The following is a 14,638-nucleotide window of genomic DNA, read 5'->3' as shown; positions in this document are numbered from 1 at the left end:
CGGGGCTATCTGGGCAGGCAACACAGATGAGTGGGGATGGGGGACCCCTTCTGCACAGAGCAGCCTCTAACTTAGTGGCCGCTGACAGGCTGCCCCATGAGGACGCAGGCCGAACATTACCTAATTTAATCTTCTAGAAGTCAGAATTCTGAATTTTTATGTCAACTCTCGACTTTTTTTTTTTTGAGACAGAGTCTTGCTCTGTCGCCCAGGCTGGAGGGCAGTGCACGATCTCGGCTCACTGCAAGCTCCGTCCCCCGGGTTCACGCCATTCTCCTGCCTCAGCCTCCCAAGTAGCTGGGACTGCAGGCGCCTGCCACCACGCCCGGCTAATTTTTGTATTTTTAGTAGAGACGGGGTTTCACTGTGTTAGCCAGGATGTTCTCGATTTCCTGACCTTGTGATCCGCCTGCCTCGGCCTCCCAAAGTGATGGGATTACAGGCGTGAGCCACCGTGCCCAGCAACTCTCGACTTTTAAATGTTAGCGGCAGACCAAACCAAACACAGCTGCAGGACAGGTCTGGTACGCAGGGCTCCCACTTTGCAGTCTCTGATCTGCAGGCTGAACAACGGCAAGAACTGTCTGGATCCCACAAACACCCCCAGCCAAACTTCTGTAGGCCTTAAGGGGAGGAGGCCTTGCACACCTGACTGGAGAACAGGCCTAAGAACTGCAGTGTTCTGTTTCCTGCTCTGCTTTAGAAAAGAGAGGACACAGAAAACCAGAGGGTCTTTTAATTGGAAGCAAGGGTGGCCCTTCAGTCTCAGTTAAGAGTCAAAGATGAGATCACTTGGGTAGCTCAAGGGAAAAGGATTTATTAGACCATTTCCAGGACAGGGACCCAGGGGCAGTGGCTGGGTTCAGTGTTCTCACGCTCAGAGGAAGAAAAGGCAGTGGTGAACACCCGCCTGACTGCCTTCCCCTGATCTAAACGACACCATCTCCTCCCTCAAGGAAGACACAGCCCTGGATGCGAACCTAGGAGGGTGGGAATGGCTTATGTCACTCGGTCTTTGAGGCAGAGCTTGGGCTGGGGTTGCAGGGGCATCAGCCAGTCTGCTCTCAAGGAGCAAAACTTGGGCGTAAAAGGAATGGGCAGTTGGGGCTAGCCGGCTGTCTGGAGGTCTCGGTGACCTGGCAGCACGGCTGCTGCTTCCCCCCCCGCCACTCCTTGACACTTCCAGGTGATTTTATCTTTATAAATAAGATGAAAATCCAAGCAGCATTAATTTAGGGAAACAAAAGATGGAAAAAAAAAAAAGCGGGGGGGGGGGTGGGGGCAAGAAGGGGAGCTGATGAGCATCCAGGAGAGGAGGAAGTAGGAAGAGCAGTGTCCACTGTGTGCCCCAGGGCGGTGGAGTGTCTCTGTGGCTGCAAGGCCTTTCCTTCTGGCTCCCTGGCAGGTGGCCAGACAGCAGAGGGGACTCTGTATTGACTTTGGGACAAGCCCTGGAGCCCTGTCTGGCTGTTGACATGGGGAGTGCTTGGATTTGCCCCAGTCAACCTCCCACCTTCACCATTGCCCAAGTGAAGCAGCTTTTAACTCTCTTGCCCAAAGTCCTCTGAGAATTTCTTCACTTTCAGGAGGTCGTCTGCATTCACCGTGGGCCGGGTGGTGGCCAGAGACCGCAGCATGTCCGACTGTGAAGGCAAGAGTATGTGCCTGAGCAGGAGCCAGGCTCCAGGTCCCCAACCTCCCCTCAGCACACAACAGGCGCAGTTGAGGGTGGGAAGAGGCTTGCCTTCAAGGACACCCCAGAGGCCTGCTTGAATCTGCCTATGGCAGGGACCCTCTTCCCTCTCGAGGCAGCTCAGATGGGCCTCCTCCTGGTCTGAGAATCTAAGCTCCATCATCTCATAACTCCCCTTACGAACTTGCTTTCTTTTTTTTGAGACGGAGTCTGTCACCCAGGCTGGAGTACAGTGGCATGATCTCGGCTCGCTGCAACCTCCACCTCCTCGGTTCAAGTGATTCTCCTGTCTCAGCCTCCCAAGTAGCTGGGACTACAGGCACGTGCCACCACACATGGCTGATTTTTGTACTTTTAGTAGAGACGGGGTCTCACTATGTTGGCCAGGCTGCTCTTGAACTCCTGACCTCAGGTGATCTGCCCGCCTCGGCCTTCCAAAGTGCTGGGATTACAGGCGTGAGCCACTGCGCCCGGCCAGGAGCTTTCTTAACTGCACACCCCCAACACCAGCCACAAGGGCAGACACTTGCCAGGATGGCACAGGCCATAATGAGAGGGCCAGGCTATGCAGGTGAGGGGCTGCCTTTGCAACTGCATCACAGTCTTGACACATTCACTGCCTCACTGCACCGCAAAGCCAAACCCGTGGATTGATGTCATATTATCAGGACCTGACTTTACTTGCTAAAGAATATAAAATGCAGGCTAGGTGTGGTGGCTCATGCTTGTAATCCCAGCACTTTGGGAGGCCACGTTGAGAGGATCACTTGAGCCCAGCAGTTTCAGACTGGCCTGGGCAACACTGCGAGGCCCTGTTTCTAAAAAAAAAAAAAAAGAAAAATTAGCTGGGCATGATGGTGTGTGCCTGTTGCTACTCAGGAGGCTGAGGTCAGAAGATTGTGTGAGCTCGTGAGGTCAAGCCTGCAGTGAGCTATCATTGCACCACTGCATCTAGCCTTTCTCTATATATACAAAATGCTAATGCTGCCACCTGCATTCTGGGCCCCCAGTGACTGTAATGCCAGCTTCCCTGAGCTACAAAGGCCATTCTCAACAGCCCAGGACATAGAAGACGACTATTTTTTATTTTTGAGACGGAGTCTCGCTCTGTCACCCAGGCTGGAGTGCAGTGCCCCAATCTCTGCTCACTGCAACCTCTGCCTCCCGGCTTCAAGCGATTCTTCTGCCTCAGCCTCCTGAGTAGCTGGGACTACAAGTGCACACCACCACACTTGGCTAGTTTTTGTATTTTTAGTAGAGACGGGGTTTCTCCATATTGGCTAGGCTGGTCTCGAACTCCTGACCTTGTGATCCGCCCACCCTGGCCTCCCAAAGTGCTGGGATTACAGGCGTGAGCTACCATGCCCGGCCTGGAGAAGACCGTTTTTATTCTGGACCCAAGCCCTCAATTTTCTGGGCTCTGTGCAGCCCTCTTCCCTCCCCTGTCAGTCACTTACCATGCAAACCACAGGCTCTAAGAGTTTGTCCCCAGGGACATCCATCCAAGTCATCTCCATGGCTCCTGGGTCCCCTGGTGAGCATGGAGTCAGGAGGTCATCAATCATCATGCTGGGGTTGGTGCGAGAGGGGCCACAGACCTGAAACCAAATGGATCTGACTGGGGCAGCTGCCCCTCAGTGTCAGAGGGGCTGGACCCCTCCGGTCTCTAAGGAAGTCCCAAAGAGAATGCTCTGTGGGTCCCTAGCATCTGAGGACGGGCTCCTTCAGAACTCGGGCTGGGTGATCCGAGCGACTGATGATTTGCATGCGACTCCAGCAATCTGTAGCCCCAATGCCTTGATGTCTTCCTCATTAACACTGTCACGTCTCACCAGGAATACAATGACATTAAAAGTGTGATATGGTTTGGCTGTGCCCCCACCCGCATTTCAACTTGAACTGTATCTATCGCCCAGAATTCCCACATGTTGTGGGAGGGACCCAGGGGGAGGTAACTGAATCATGGGGGCTGGTCTTTCCCATGCTATTCTCGTGATGGTGAAGTCTCACGAGATCTGATGGGTTTATCAGGGGTTTCCACTTTTGTTTCTTCATTTTCTCTTGCCACCAGCATGTAAGAAGTGCCTTTGGTCTCCTACCATGATTCTGAGGCCTCCCCAGCCACGTGGAACTGTAAGGCCAATTAAACCTCTTTTTCTTCCCAGTCTCAGGTATGTCTTTATCAGCAGCATGAAAATAGATTAACACAAAGTGGTTTTCCAACTGAAGTCCGCTGCCTTGGCAAAACATTCCCCCAATGTCCACAAGGCTCATTCCCTCACACCTTCACCTCCTGTCTCAGGCATCACCCCAGTGCCATCTGCCCTTCCCTCCATGCCCGAGACACCTCTCTCCTAACCCTGCTCCATCCCCATCCTCCGAGAAACTCACTGACTGTGTTGACTGTCTCCCCACCAAGAACGGAAGGTCTAGGATTTTTGTCTGTTGGTCGCTCATATCTTCCCAGCACTTAGGACAGGGCTGGGCACACGGGAGGACCCACAGCAAACACTCAGCAGAGATCTGCTGAATGAATAGACAGGTCTTCCTGGTCATTTTATATCCAACACTTTCCAAACACTGATTTGGTGTCCACCCCGCACAAGAGCACACAGTGCTGACGGAGGAGGCCGCAGCAGGGTTAAGACAGTAAAGTGGCCCTGTCCTCTGCTTTCACACACCCTGAGATGGCCACACTCCAGAAGAGCTGCAAAGAGGGGACAGTGGGTGCAGCCCCCATGGCACTGGCCCTCGGCTCTCCAGGAGGCCTCAGAGACTGTGTCACCTGAGCAGCCGGGGAGCAGGACCAGGAGCTGGGAAAAAAAAAATGAACATCCCGCTCTTACTATGAGATTTTTCTCAGCAGTGGCCGCGGGCACTCACCTTTTTGAAGTGTGTGGCCGACTGCACCTTCCTCACGGGCTGCATGAGGGAGTCCCGCACGATGATGCTGATGTCCGCGCCCGAGTAGCCTTCCGTTTTCCGGGCCAGCTCGTGGATGTTCGCATCCGTGAGGTTGTGGGGAGTGCTCCCGAGATGCAACCGGAACATCTGGGCGCGGGCAGCTTCCTCCGGCAAGGGGATATAAATTCGCTTTTCAAACCTAGAGAGCCCAGCACACAGCAGGAGTTGACGGCGGATGATGGAATGGTATTCACGGAAGGGGAGGCACGAAGATTTGAGTGAAATGGACGCATTTCATGGGCCAGTGATGCTGGCAGCACATCCTCAACAAGCCAGCCTCACAAAGGGCTCTGCTTGGCAGGCAGACGGGAAGACTCCAGGGAAAAGGGGCCAGGCCGCACCCGGGCTGCCAGCAGCAGGCGGACCTTGACCGTGGTGGGAGGAAGCCTCCAGCCCTGGCTTCTCCTGGGGAAGACTCACCTCCTCCTGATGGCCGAATCCAACACCCATGGGATGTTTGTGGCTCCAAGAACCAGAGTCCCATCATTGTTATTCCCCACCCCTGTGGAGAAAGGGAGACAAAGACCCAGACTCTGGACACCTGTACGGGTCAGTTGAAACCTGGGGACAGATCCCGGGGGCTTTGTGTGTCAGCAATTGAAGCCATCCCTGTGCCACCCACCACTGGCAGGGTCCCAAGTGAGATTAAACCACATCTTGGTCTGGCTGTGCCAGGTGAGACCTATGGCACTGCCTGCCATGGGAGGGGTGGAGTGGCCCGCGAGGCAGAGGCCTCAGGCACCTCTTGGGAATTGAAGTCCACCCGTGCCCTGAGGGGCTGGAGCTGGGGAGTGCCTCTCTGAGGATGAGAACAACCAAATCCAGCCGCAGCTCAGAATAAAGCCCAGGGTTGGCTTCAGGTGCAACAAGAACCAAGGGGGCCCTGGGCCCGGCACACACCCTGCATCTGGACCAAGAACTCCGTTTTGATCCTCCGGGCGGCCTCACTCTCATTTTCATTTCGGGACCCGCAGAGGGAATCCACCTCATCGATGAAGATGATGGAGGGCTTATGCTGCCTGGCCAGCTCAAACAGGTTCTTGACCAGCCTGTGAAGGTGAGAAAGGGGGTGAGGACAAGACGTTGACGTCCGTGCCCGCCTGGGCTCCCGGCACTTCCCTCTTCTCACCCTTCCCACAGGGAGGCGCAGGCCACGGTCATGCCGGAATTGCGGAAAACGTGGTGGTGAGGAGCCCTCGGGCCACAATGCACCAAGAGGAGGAGCACACCTTGGTGTCAGCCCCAAACGCAGAGCCTCAATTCCAGGAGCCCCACGCGCTAGCTCTGCACTTACGACATGTCAGTCCCCTTCTTCCGAGCCCATCTCATCACATGCAAAACAGGAGTCAGTGTGGAGAACCATGTCCCCCACGCACTGCCCCAACAGGGACCGCAACCCAGACCCCAAAAATATCCTCACTTCCTTTCCCTTCTCCTGTGGAGCACTTCACCTCTCCCAGGTCCCTTCCACCTTCACTTGTCTTTGTTGGGACTGTGTCCCAGCCAATAAGCTAGCGACACACTGCTCTTGGGTACCCTCCCTGAAAACCAAACCACTCCTCCGAGAGGTGACTCCACAGGGTGGGCTGCTGGGTCACTAGCAGTGCCGGGGCTGCTGGCAGAGCATGGCCTAGTGGCCGACTTACTTTTCACTCTCCCCCAGCCACTTGGACATCAGATCTGAGGAGGACACGGAGAAGAAGGTGGAGTTGTTGGCCTCTGTTGCCACGGCTTTGGCCAGGTAGGATTTCCCTGTGCCAGGGGGTCCGAACAGCAGAATCCCCCGCCAGGGGGTGCGCTTGCCTGCAACAGAGAACCACAGAAGTTAGGCCTCCTGACTGGGGAAAGGAATAGGAAAAGCAGAAGGTCTCGAGTCCCATACATACAGTAAGACAGGGCATTCTGTGAAACAACGGACTCTACTGGCAAACAAGTGATGGGAGCTACATTCCCTGCTGTGCCCTGTGCTATGACCCCATGACCTTGCAGTGCCCCTGCTGTGACCTCATGACCTTGCACAATGACACCAGCTGGCACTGCTTCCTGATCCTGCCCCCACCCTGTGAGGTGATCGTCATCTCACAGCTCCAGCCACAGCAGTGTTGTGGACACCAGCGAGCAGCCAGGCCTGGCCCTCTGCAGGCCACGGGAGCTGAGTCGCCACTGACTCCCGGGTGTCTCGGAGTGCCAGCCTTGCAGAAGCCTGGAATTTTTACATTGGGGTTTGAAATGGCTCAACTCTCACCTGTGAACAAGTGTGGGAATTTGATTGGCAAAATGACAGCTTCTTTGAGGGCCTCCTTGGCCCCCTCCAGCCCGGCCACGTCGTTCCACCGTATGTTGGGCTTCTCCATCACAACGGCACCTGCGAGAGGGAGGCCGGCCCGGGCCCGGCCAAGGGGCATGAGCCAACCCGGCAGCGGACCCACTCTCATCCCCTGCCGCTGCCACAGGGCCGCGAGCCACTTACCCATCAGCTGTTCTTGCAGTTTCTTTTTCTCCGGATTATCCCCTTCACTGTCACTGTCACTGCTGGGAAGGGAGACGGAAAGTCACAAGCTGGCCCTTCAGCCTGGAGCACAGAGGTGCTCCCAGCAAGTCCAGGCTCCGCTGCCTGCACACTGGTTAAGGAACGAAGCCTTCCTGGCTTAACAGTGCCGTGTGACTCACAAGCAAGTACTTCAGGGACATTTGGGCCGACGCTCTCAGCAGCTCACCTCACGACCCCCCCCAGTAAACACTCCTATAACCCGCCCTGTTTCTTCCTGGAGGAGATGGGAATCCGGGTCGGCCCTCTCCTGAAGGCCGTAAGGGAAATGTGCTTCAGCTGGACTTAAAGAGCAGCCCAGGCCAGGTGCGGCGACTCACACCTCATACTCTGGGAGGCCACCTGCAGTGGCTCTCACAGCCCAGGCTGGGTGCGGTGGCTCACCCCTGTAATCCCAGCACTCTGGGAGGCTGAGGCGGGAGGATCGCTTGAGCCCAGGAGTTTGAGACCAGCCTGGGAAACAGCGAGATCCTGTCTCTACAAAAAACACAAAATTAGCCAGGCATGGTGGCACGCACCTATGGTGCCAGCTACTTGGGAGGCAGAGGTTGTAGTTAACCAAGATCGCACCACTGCACTCCAGCCTGGCAGACAGTGAAGCCCTGTCTGGGGAAAAAAAAAAAAAAAAAAGCAGCCAGTCAAACAATGGAGCTGCCAGAAGCTTTTTTTTTTTTTTTTTTTTTGAGATGGAGTGTTGCTTTGTTGCCCAGGCTGGAGTGCGATAGCACAATCTCGATCTCAGCTCACTGCAACCTCCGCCTCCCGGGTTCAAGTAATTCTCTGAATTCTCTGGCGTCAGCCTCCCGAGTAGCTGGGATTACAGGCACATGCCACAATGCCTGGCTTTTTTTTTTTTTTTTTAAGACGGAGTCGCACTCTGTCGCCCAGGCTGGAGTGCAGTGGCTCGATCTCGGCTCACTGCAAGCTCCGCCTCCCAGGTTCACGCCACTCTCCTACCTCAGCCTCCTGAGTAGCTGGGACTACAGGTGCCCGCCACCATGCCCGGCTAATATTTTGTATTTTTAGTGGAGACGGGGTTTCACCGTGTTAGCCAGGATGGTCTCAATCTCCTGACCTCGTGATCCACCCACCTCGGCCTCCCAAAGTGCTGGGATTACAGGCGTGAGCCACCGCGCCCGGCCTGTTTTTTTGTATTTTTAATAGAGACAGGATTCACCATGTTGGCCAGGCTGGTTTTGAAATCCTGACCTCAAGTGATCTGCCCGCGTCGGCCTCCCAAAGTGCTGGGATTACAGGTGTGAGCCACCGTGCCCCGCACCAGAAGCTTTTTGTAGAGACTCAGAGACAGCATGTGCCCCTGACTCCAAAGCAGCCACTGCCGAAGGACAGAGGAGAAAGCAAAACCGAAATCGAAAGGGAACTCCTGGGGAGAACGCAGCCACTGCTGTCACCCCAGGGCTACTTCCTCTCTGGATGGAATTTGTCATCCTCAAAACTTTAATCCTTATTGGAGATCCCTGGCCTCCACCCCTGCCTCGCCAGACCTCTCCCTCTGCGGATGGGAACGCAGTGCGGACCCTCCATCCAGGAGGAGGCCTCGCCTCTGGTGAGGCAGCTGACACCACCCACCCCTCTCCTGCCTGGGGGACCCCCTCACTTCCCCTCCCACGCCTCCGAGATACCACCAGCATTTGTGTTCATATGACTGGGATCACCATGGTGGGCGAACCCAGTACCTGAGGTGAGAGGCTGTGGAGAGGACCCTGGCTGGGGAATCGGGGCCACCCGCCCTGCATTGGGGGTCCAAGCTCCGTCCTGTGCCACCTCGGCAGGGCTCCTCACCCGAGCCGGCCGCCCCACCTGTTGGAGGCAGGTGACTCTTTGACAGTCACAGCAGCTGGCACTCATTGCATGCTCTCGTGTGCCAAGCTCCAAGGGCACTGCCCACGTCATCTCACTGCTCCCTGTGGCAACGCTCGGAGGGGAGTTCCACGACATCCCCCCTTCCAAGATGTGGAGATGGTAGGCACACGGGGTCCTGGCACTAGGCTGGGTGGTGAAAGAGCGGGGGTCCCGTCCTGAGAGGCTCTACCATCTGCACCAAGCTCCCCCTCTCCCCATGGCTTGTGGGTCAGATCCAATGAGACAGTGAACACGGAAGTGCTCCAGGCCATGCTCCCTGAAAGCAGCTGCTGGCACTGTCATCCCTGCACTATGAGGACCATTCCCACACGGAAGTCCAAGGCAGCATGAGCGCCAGGAATGATGGGGAGCCGTGAGGAGGGCCCAGGTTCCTGGGCGGACGCTGCAGACACTCACCCCTTGCCCTCACTCTGGTTCTCTTTGACTGGCTTCTTGCCGTGTTTCTCTTTGCTTCGTAAATAATCCTTCAGCTTCTCGGCCCGGTCTAGGTACTGCACGCACTTGGCTCGAATGCTCTCCTTGGCCTTGTCACTGTGGGCCTCATCTGTGAAAGGGAACACAGAGGGGCCCCTGTGAGGCTCGTGCGCCACCCCCTCTCCTCCCCTCCCCTCTGGAGTGCGGCAGCCTGAGGACCCCACGTGTGACTCACACTTGATAGCGTGGAGGAAGTACTCCACCGCATGCTGGTACAGCCGCAGCGCCTCCTCGTAGTTCTTGGCTTTGTCCTCCTCTGTGGCTTTTGTCACCAGATCAATGGCTTTCTGGAAAGGCAAAAGCAAATGGCTCAGTGCTTCCTCGGAGACGTGGAAAGTCCCTGGGGTCACAGGCATGGGGATGAAACGTGACGAGGGATGCCGCTGGGCCTGTGGATTTATTGCTTGCGGGCCGTTTCACTGGCCTACTTTTTCAACATCGGCTAGAAAGGCCTTCAAAGGAGGCTTTGAAAACCAGCCGGCTATCTTCACAATAAGCTCAGATGGTTAAAAGCCACGCTCTGGATTTCAGCAAGTGGAAACCTGACCTAATATCTCAGGTCAGGGCTCAAGGGGCAAGTTCATGGGACTTTCTATTCTGCTGCCTCAAGGGAAAGAGAAATAGACCCGAGCTGAGAGCCTGGCAGAAGGGACACGCGGGAGCAAGTGACTGCTGGTTTGTTTAGCAAGGAGACCAGAAATTGCACCCGGCCTCAGGGCCAGAGAAGAGCCAGCCAGAAGGAAAGTCCTGCCCGGACTGCAAGTTTGCAAGGATACACTGAAAGGCCTCTCTCCTCCTCCTACTGGCTCCATGCAGCTTGCTTCTCCAGGCTGCAGAGAGAAGACAGTTTCCTTCGCTGTCTAAAGTGACACCCCGGGAAGGGACGCTTACACACAACGCTCCACATACCAGTAGCTCCAGTAAGAAAAGTACTTGCTTGCTCCCTGCTGCCAACAGAAGAGAACTGTGTCCCCCTGGAACCTTCTAAGAGCTCTGTGAGAGTGAGTGTCTTTGGGAATCTCATAAATCCTGTAGGCCAGTGCCCTAGGCTGAACTGAAAGCACCTACGTGGTTTTATTCATTATTATTATTTTTTGAGACAGAGTCTTACTCTATCATCTAGGCCGGAGTGCAGTGGCGCGATCTCGGCTCACTGCAACCTCCACCTCCTGGGTTCAAGCGATAGGTGCCCACCACCACATCCGGCTAATTTTTGTATTTTTAGTGCAGACAGAGTTTCACCATGTTGGCCAGGCTGGTCTCGAACTCCTGACATCAAGTGATCCACCCTCCTTGGCTTCCAAAGTGCTGGGATTACAGAAATGAGCCACCGCGACCGGTCAGTAAAGCACCTACATGGTTTTAAAGCCTGGTTTTAAAAACCGCAGCTTCACCAACGCCTGCACGAAGCATGACCAGAATTCTCCTCCTCAGATCCGGCACCAGTTACCGGGCAGGCAGTCCCACGGTTCCAGGCACAGCAAACAATAAACCTCCTGACCGGCTCTTGGCAGGGCCGGGGCATTTGTTCAGCCCTTTCTTATCTGTAAGGAAGAAGTCTCCGAAAGAAACACACACAGACAGCTCGACAAAACAGACAGGCCGGGGGAGGCTGGGCCAGGCTGATGTGAAATGAACTCAGCAGATTGAAGAGATGAGAAGAGGGGTGAGTGCTGGCCATTATTTTCAAGCCTCTGCTCCCTCTACTACCTACAATGAATGGCTGGGAGCCCCAAACCTTCTTGCAAATGAGCTTAGGCACAGGCTGCCCTTGTCTGCCCTCTTCTGCATGATGTTCCTTCAGATGAGACAGGAAGGCAGCGCTCCTCTCCCTGGTGGCTTCTCGTCTCCAGAACACACACCCCCAGTACCTTGGACTTTTTCACTCTCTGTAGCTTCATGCTTGGGTCTATCCTTAGAACAATACTGAAGGTATTCTTTGTCCCATAAGGAGCAGCACTGACCCATCCCCTCCCTCCTTTTGGAAATTCTAGTAATACACCTAAGAGTGTGCTGGGGCTGGGCGCGGTGGCTCATGCCTGTAATCCCAGCACTTTGGGACGCGGAGGTGGGCGGATCACCGGAGGTCAGGAGATTGAGACCATCCTGGCTAACACAGTGAAGCACCATCTGTACTAAAAATACAAAAAGTTAGCCGGGCGTGGTGACGCGTGCCTGTAGTCACAGCTACTTGGGAGGCTGAGGCAGGAGAATTGCTTGAACCCGGGAGGCGGAGGCTGCAGAGAACCGAGATCACGCCAGAGCAAGAGTCCATCTCAAAAAAAAAAAAAAAGTGCACTGGACTTTTCTGGCAGCCACATACAGTTTTTCACACACAGGGGGTCCAAGTTTCAATGGAGAGAAACAGTTTTACAGAACAAGAGGGTAAGGTGAGAAACTGCCAGCCCCGCCGCATCTCTAGTAACACGTATGGCAAAAGATGAGGATGAAAGAAAAGGGTGCTAATGGGGGCTGGCAAACGCTTACTGTAAAGGACCAGATGGTAAATAATTTAGGATTTGCCAGCCAGACAATCTCTGTAGCAACGACTCAACTCTACCTTGGTGGCACAAAAGCAGCTGTAGACAGTATATCAATAAACGAACAGGGATGTGTTCCAATAAAACTTTATTTATAGACCCTGAAATGTGAATTTCATAGGATTTTCATGTGTCATGAAATACTGTTTTTCAAGCCATTTAAAAAATGTAAAAACCTATGACATTATGTTAAGTCATAATGAAAGAAGCTAGCCACAAAGGACCACCTATTGTATGACTCTGTTTATATAAAGTGGGTTTCTCTGTAGGCAAACCCACAGAGAAGAAAAGTAGATTAGTAGTGGTTGCCCAGGGTTGGGAGAGAGAGGGGTTGTGGGTGAGGGGTTTCTTTTGGAGGTGATGAAAATATTCTAAAAAGTGATTATGGTAATGGTCACACAACCATGAATATACTAAAAGCACTGAATTAGACACTTTAAATGGGTGAGTTGCGCTGGGCACAGTGGCTCACATCTGTAATCCCAGCACTTTGGGAGGCCGAGGTGGGCAGATCACACTTGAAGTCAGGAGTTCGAAACCAGCCTGGCCAACATGGTGAAACCCCGTCTCTACTAAAAATACAAAAAAATATTAGCTGGGTGTGATGGGAGGTGCCTGTAATCCCAGCTACTTGGGAGGCTGAGGCAGGAGAATCACTTGAACCCAGGAGGCGGAGGCCGCAATGAGTTGAGATTGTGCCACTGCACTCCAGCCTGGGTGACAGAATGAGACTGTCTCAAAAAAAAATTAATAAAAACAAAAATATATAACGGGTGAGTTATATGGTAAGCACGCAAGTTATACCTTAATAAAGCTGTGTTTAGGCCAGGCCCGTGGCTCACACCTGTAATCCCAGCACTCTGGGAGGCCGAAGTGGGCAGATCACCTGAGGTCGGGAGTTCGAGACCAGCCTGGCCAACACGGTGAAACCCCGTCTCTACTAAAAATACAAAAATTAGCCGGGCGTGGTTGCGGGTGCCCGTAATCCCAGTTACTCAGGAGGCTGAGGCAGGAGAATCGCTTGAACCTGAGAGGCAGAGGCTGCAGTGAGCCAAGATCACACCACTGCACTCCAGTCTGGGCGACAGAGACTCCATCTCAAAAAAATAAATAAATAAAATTTAAAAATAAATAAATACAGCTGTGTTTGAAACTGAAAAACATTCTCGGTTCACGGGCCATAAAAAACCTGCCTGGGCAGACGGGATCTGCGGCTTCTGCTGGTGGTACGGTGGGATCTGGCTATGGACTCTAATTCCTAACCTGGTACCCCAACTCATTCCATGTCTGCTCCTACTTCTGCCCTCCTCCACCTCCAGGTTTCTGAATGCTACTGGAACTCTGATGTCCCTTCTTCCATGAAGTCTTGCCTAACTCTCCCAGGCACTTTGTTGGCTGTCACTTAATGGACACCTACTATGTGCCAGACATACAAGAATGCTTTACCGTAATTATTCAATTTAAAGCTATCATCACAACAACCTAGAGGGCATTACCCCATTTTACAGACCAGGAAACTCGAGACCCGAAGATGAAAAAAAAAACCAGCCCAAGGTCACTTGCTGGTGAGTGGCAGAGCTGAGATTCAAACCCCGGAATGAGGCCTGAGCATGTTGATCTCTTCTGGCCCCGCAGGACTGACAGCACCTAGAGGGTGGGTCAGTTGTTCACCCAGGTGGCGCCATCCCAGCACCACCCTGCAGGATCTAGGGAATGAATGAAGGGTCGCTGGCCGAGAAGAGGAAGTCGAAGATTGGGGAAGGGGCCGGGGCTTGTTCGAAGTGAGGTCGAGGGACTTCCAGGACCCGGGACAGGAGAGGAGGGAGCGAGACAGGAGAGGAGGGAGCGAGCATCGCTGTCTGAACGCCCAGCCGGACCCCGGGCCGAGCTTCCTGAGGGTGCCTGTGCGGCTCGGGTGAGGCTGATCCCCACGGCAGTACCGGGGCGCCGGCTACACGAAGCGGCCCTGGGGCTGGGCCAGCCGGGCAGGGCCGGAAGGCCTGAGGGTGGAGATGCCACCCGGATCCGAGCGCGTGGAAACAGACACGGGCGGAAGCGGCGAGGAGGCGGCCGGAGCGGGGTCGCGAGGCCGGGGCTGGGAGGCGCCCACCTGACCACCCGCCCGCCGCCCGGCTCTGCGGCCCGCAGGCCCCGCTGCCTTCGGCCTCCGAAGTCGGGCCGGGCCGCACGAGGTACCTGGAGGGTTGACGTTGTCATTTCATCTCCTGGGTCCGCCCCACACCCCGCGGCGCTGCTTGCGGCCTCGGTCCGGCCCCGGGGAGCCGAGGTACTGGGTCCGGCGCGGGAAGCCCGGCGGTGGGCGCTGAGCGCGGTGCGCGGGCAGGGCGGCCGCTCGCAGCGGGAGCCGAGTCCGAGGGCAAGCGAGGAGCGCAGCCCAGAGCGGTCGGGCCCGAGCCGAGCGGCTGCCCCCTAGCGGCCACTGCTCGCACTGCAGGCACCTCTCCCTGCCTCGGCGAAGGCAGGGGGCGGTTCGAGAGGCACGACGGACTGGGGACGAGGAGGTGGGACTAGGGC

General features: G+C 55.2%; 1 protein-coding gene across 2 annotated transcripts; it reads right to left on the bottom strand.

Annotated features, from left to right (window-relative positions):
- Positions 1–797: 797 nt before the first annotated feature.
- Positions 798–14,638, bottom strand: VPS4A (vacuolar protein sorting 4 homolog A). 2 transcript variants are annotated; one of them, XM_031002626.3, is made up of 11 exons: positions 14,300–14,638; positions 9,739–9,850; positions 9,486–9,633; positions 7,128–7,189; positions 6,903–7,022; positions 6,304–6,460; positions 5,558–5,706; positions 5,078–5,159; positions 4,577–4,796; positions 3,151–3,291; positions 798–1,643 (listed from the first exon to the last, which is right to left on the bottom strand). In XM_031002626.3, exons 1-11 carry the CDS (start codon positions 14,318–14,320, stop codon positions 1,542–1,544), a joined length of 1,314 nt encoding a protein of 437 aa, XP_030858486.1. In that variant the 5' UTR covers positions 14,321–14,638; the 3' UTR covers positions 798–1,541. The 2 variants fall into 2 exon arrangements, with proteins under 2 accessions (XP_030858486.1, XP_063555754.1); XM_063699684.1 differs by having other exon boundaries at positions 7,128–7,186.

Source organism: Gorilla gorilla, chromosome 18 (assembly GCF_029281585.2).
Source record: "Gorilla gorilla gorilla isolate KB3781 chromosome 18, NHGRI_mGorGor1-v2.1_pri, whole genome shotgun sequence".
Lineage (NCBI taxonomy): Eukaryota > Metazoa > Chordata > Mammalia > Primates > Hominidae > Gorilla > Gorilla gorilla.
Note: the sequence above shows the minus strand (reverse complement) of the source record. Positions and strands in the feature narration are given on the sequence as shown.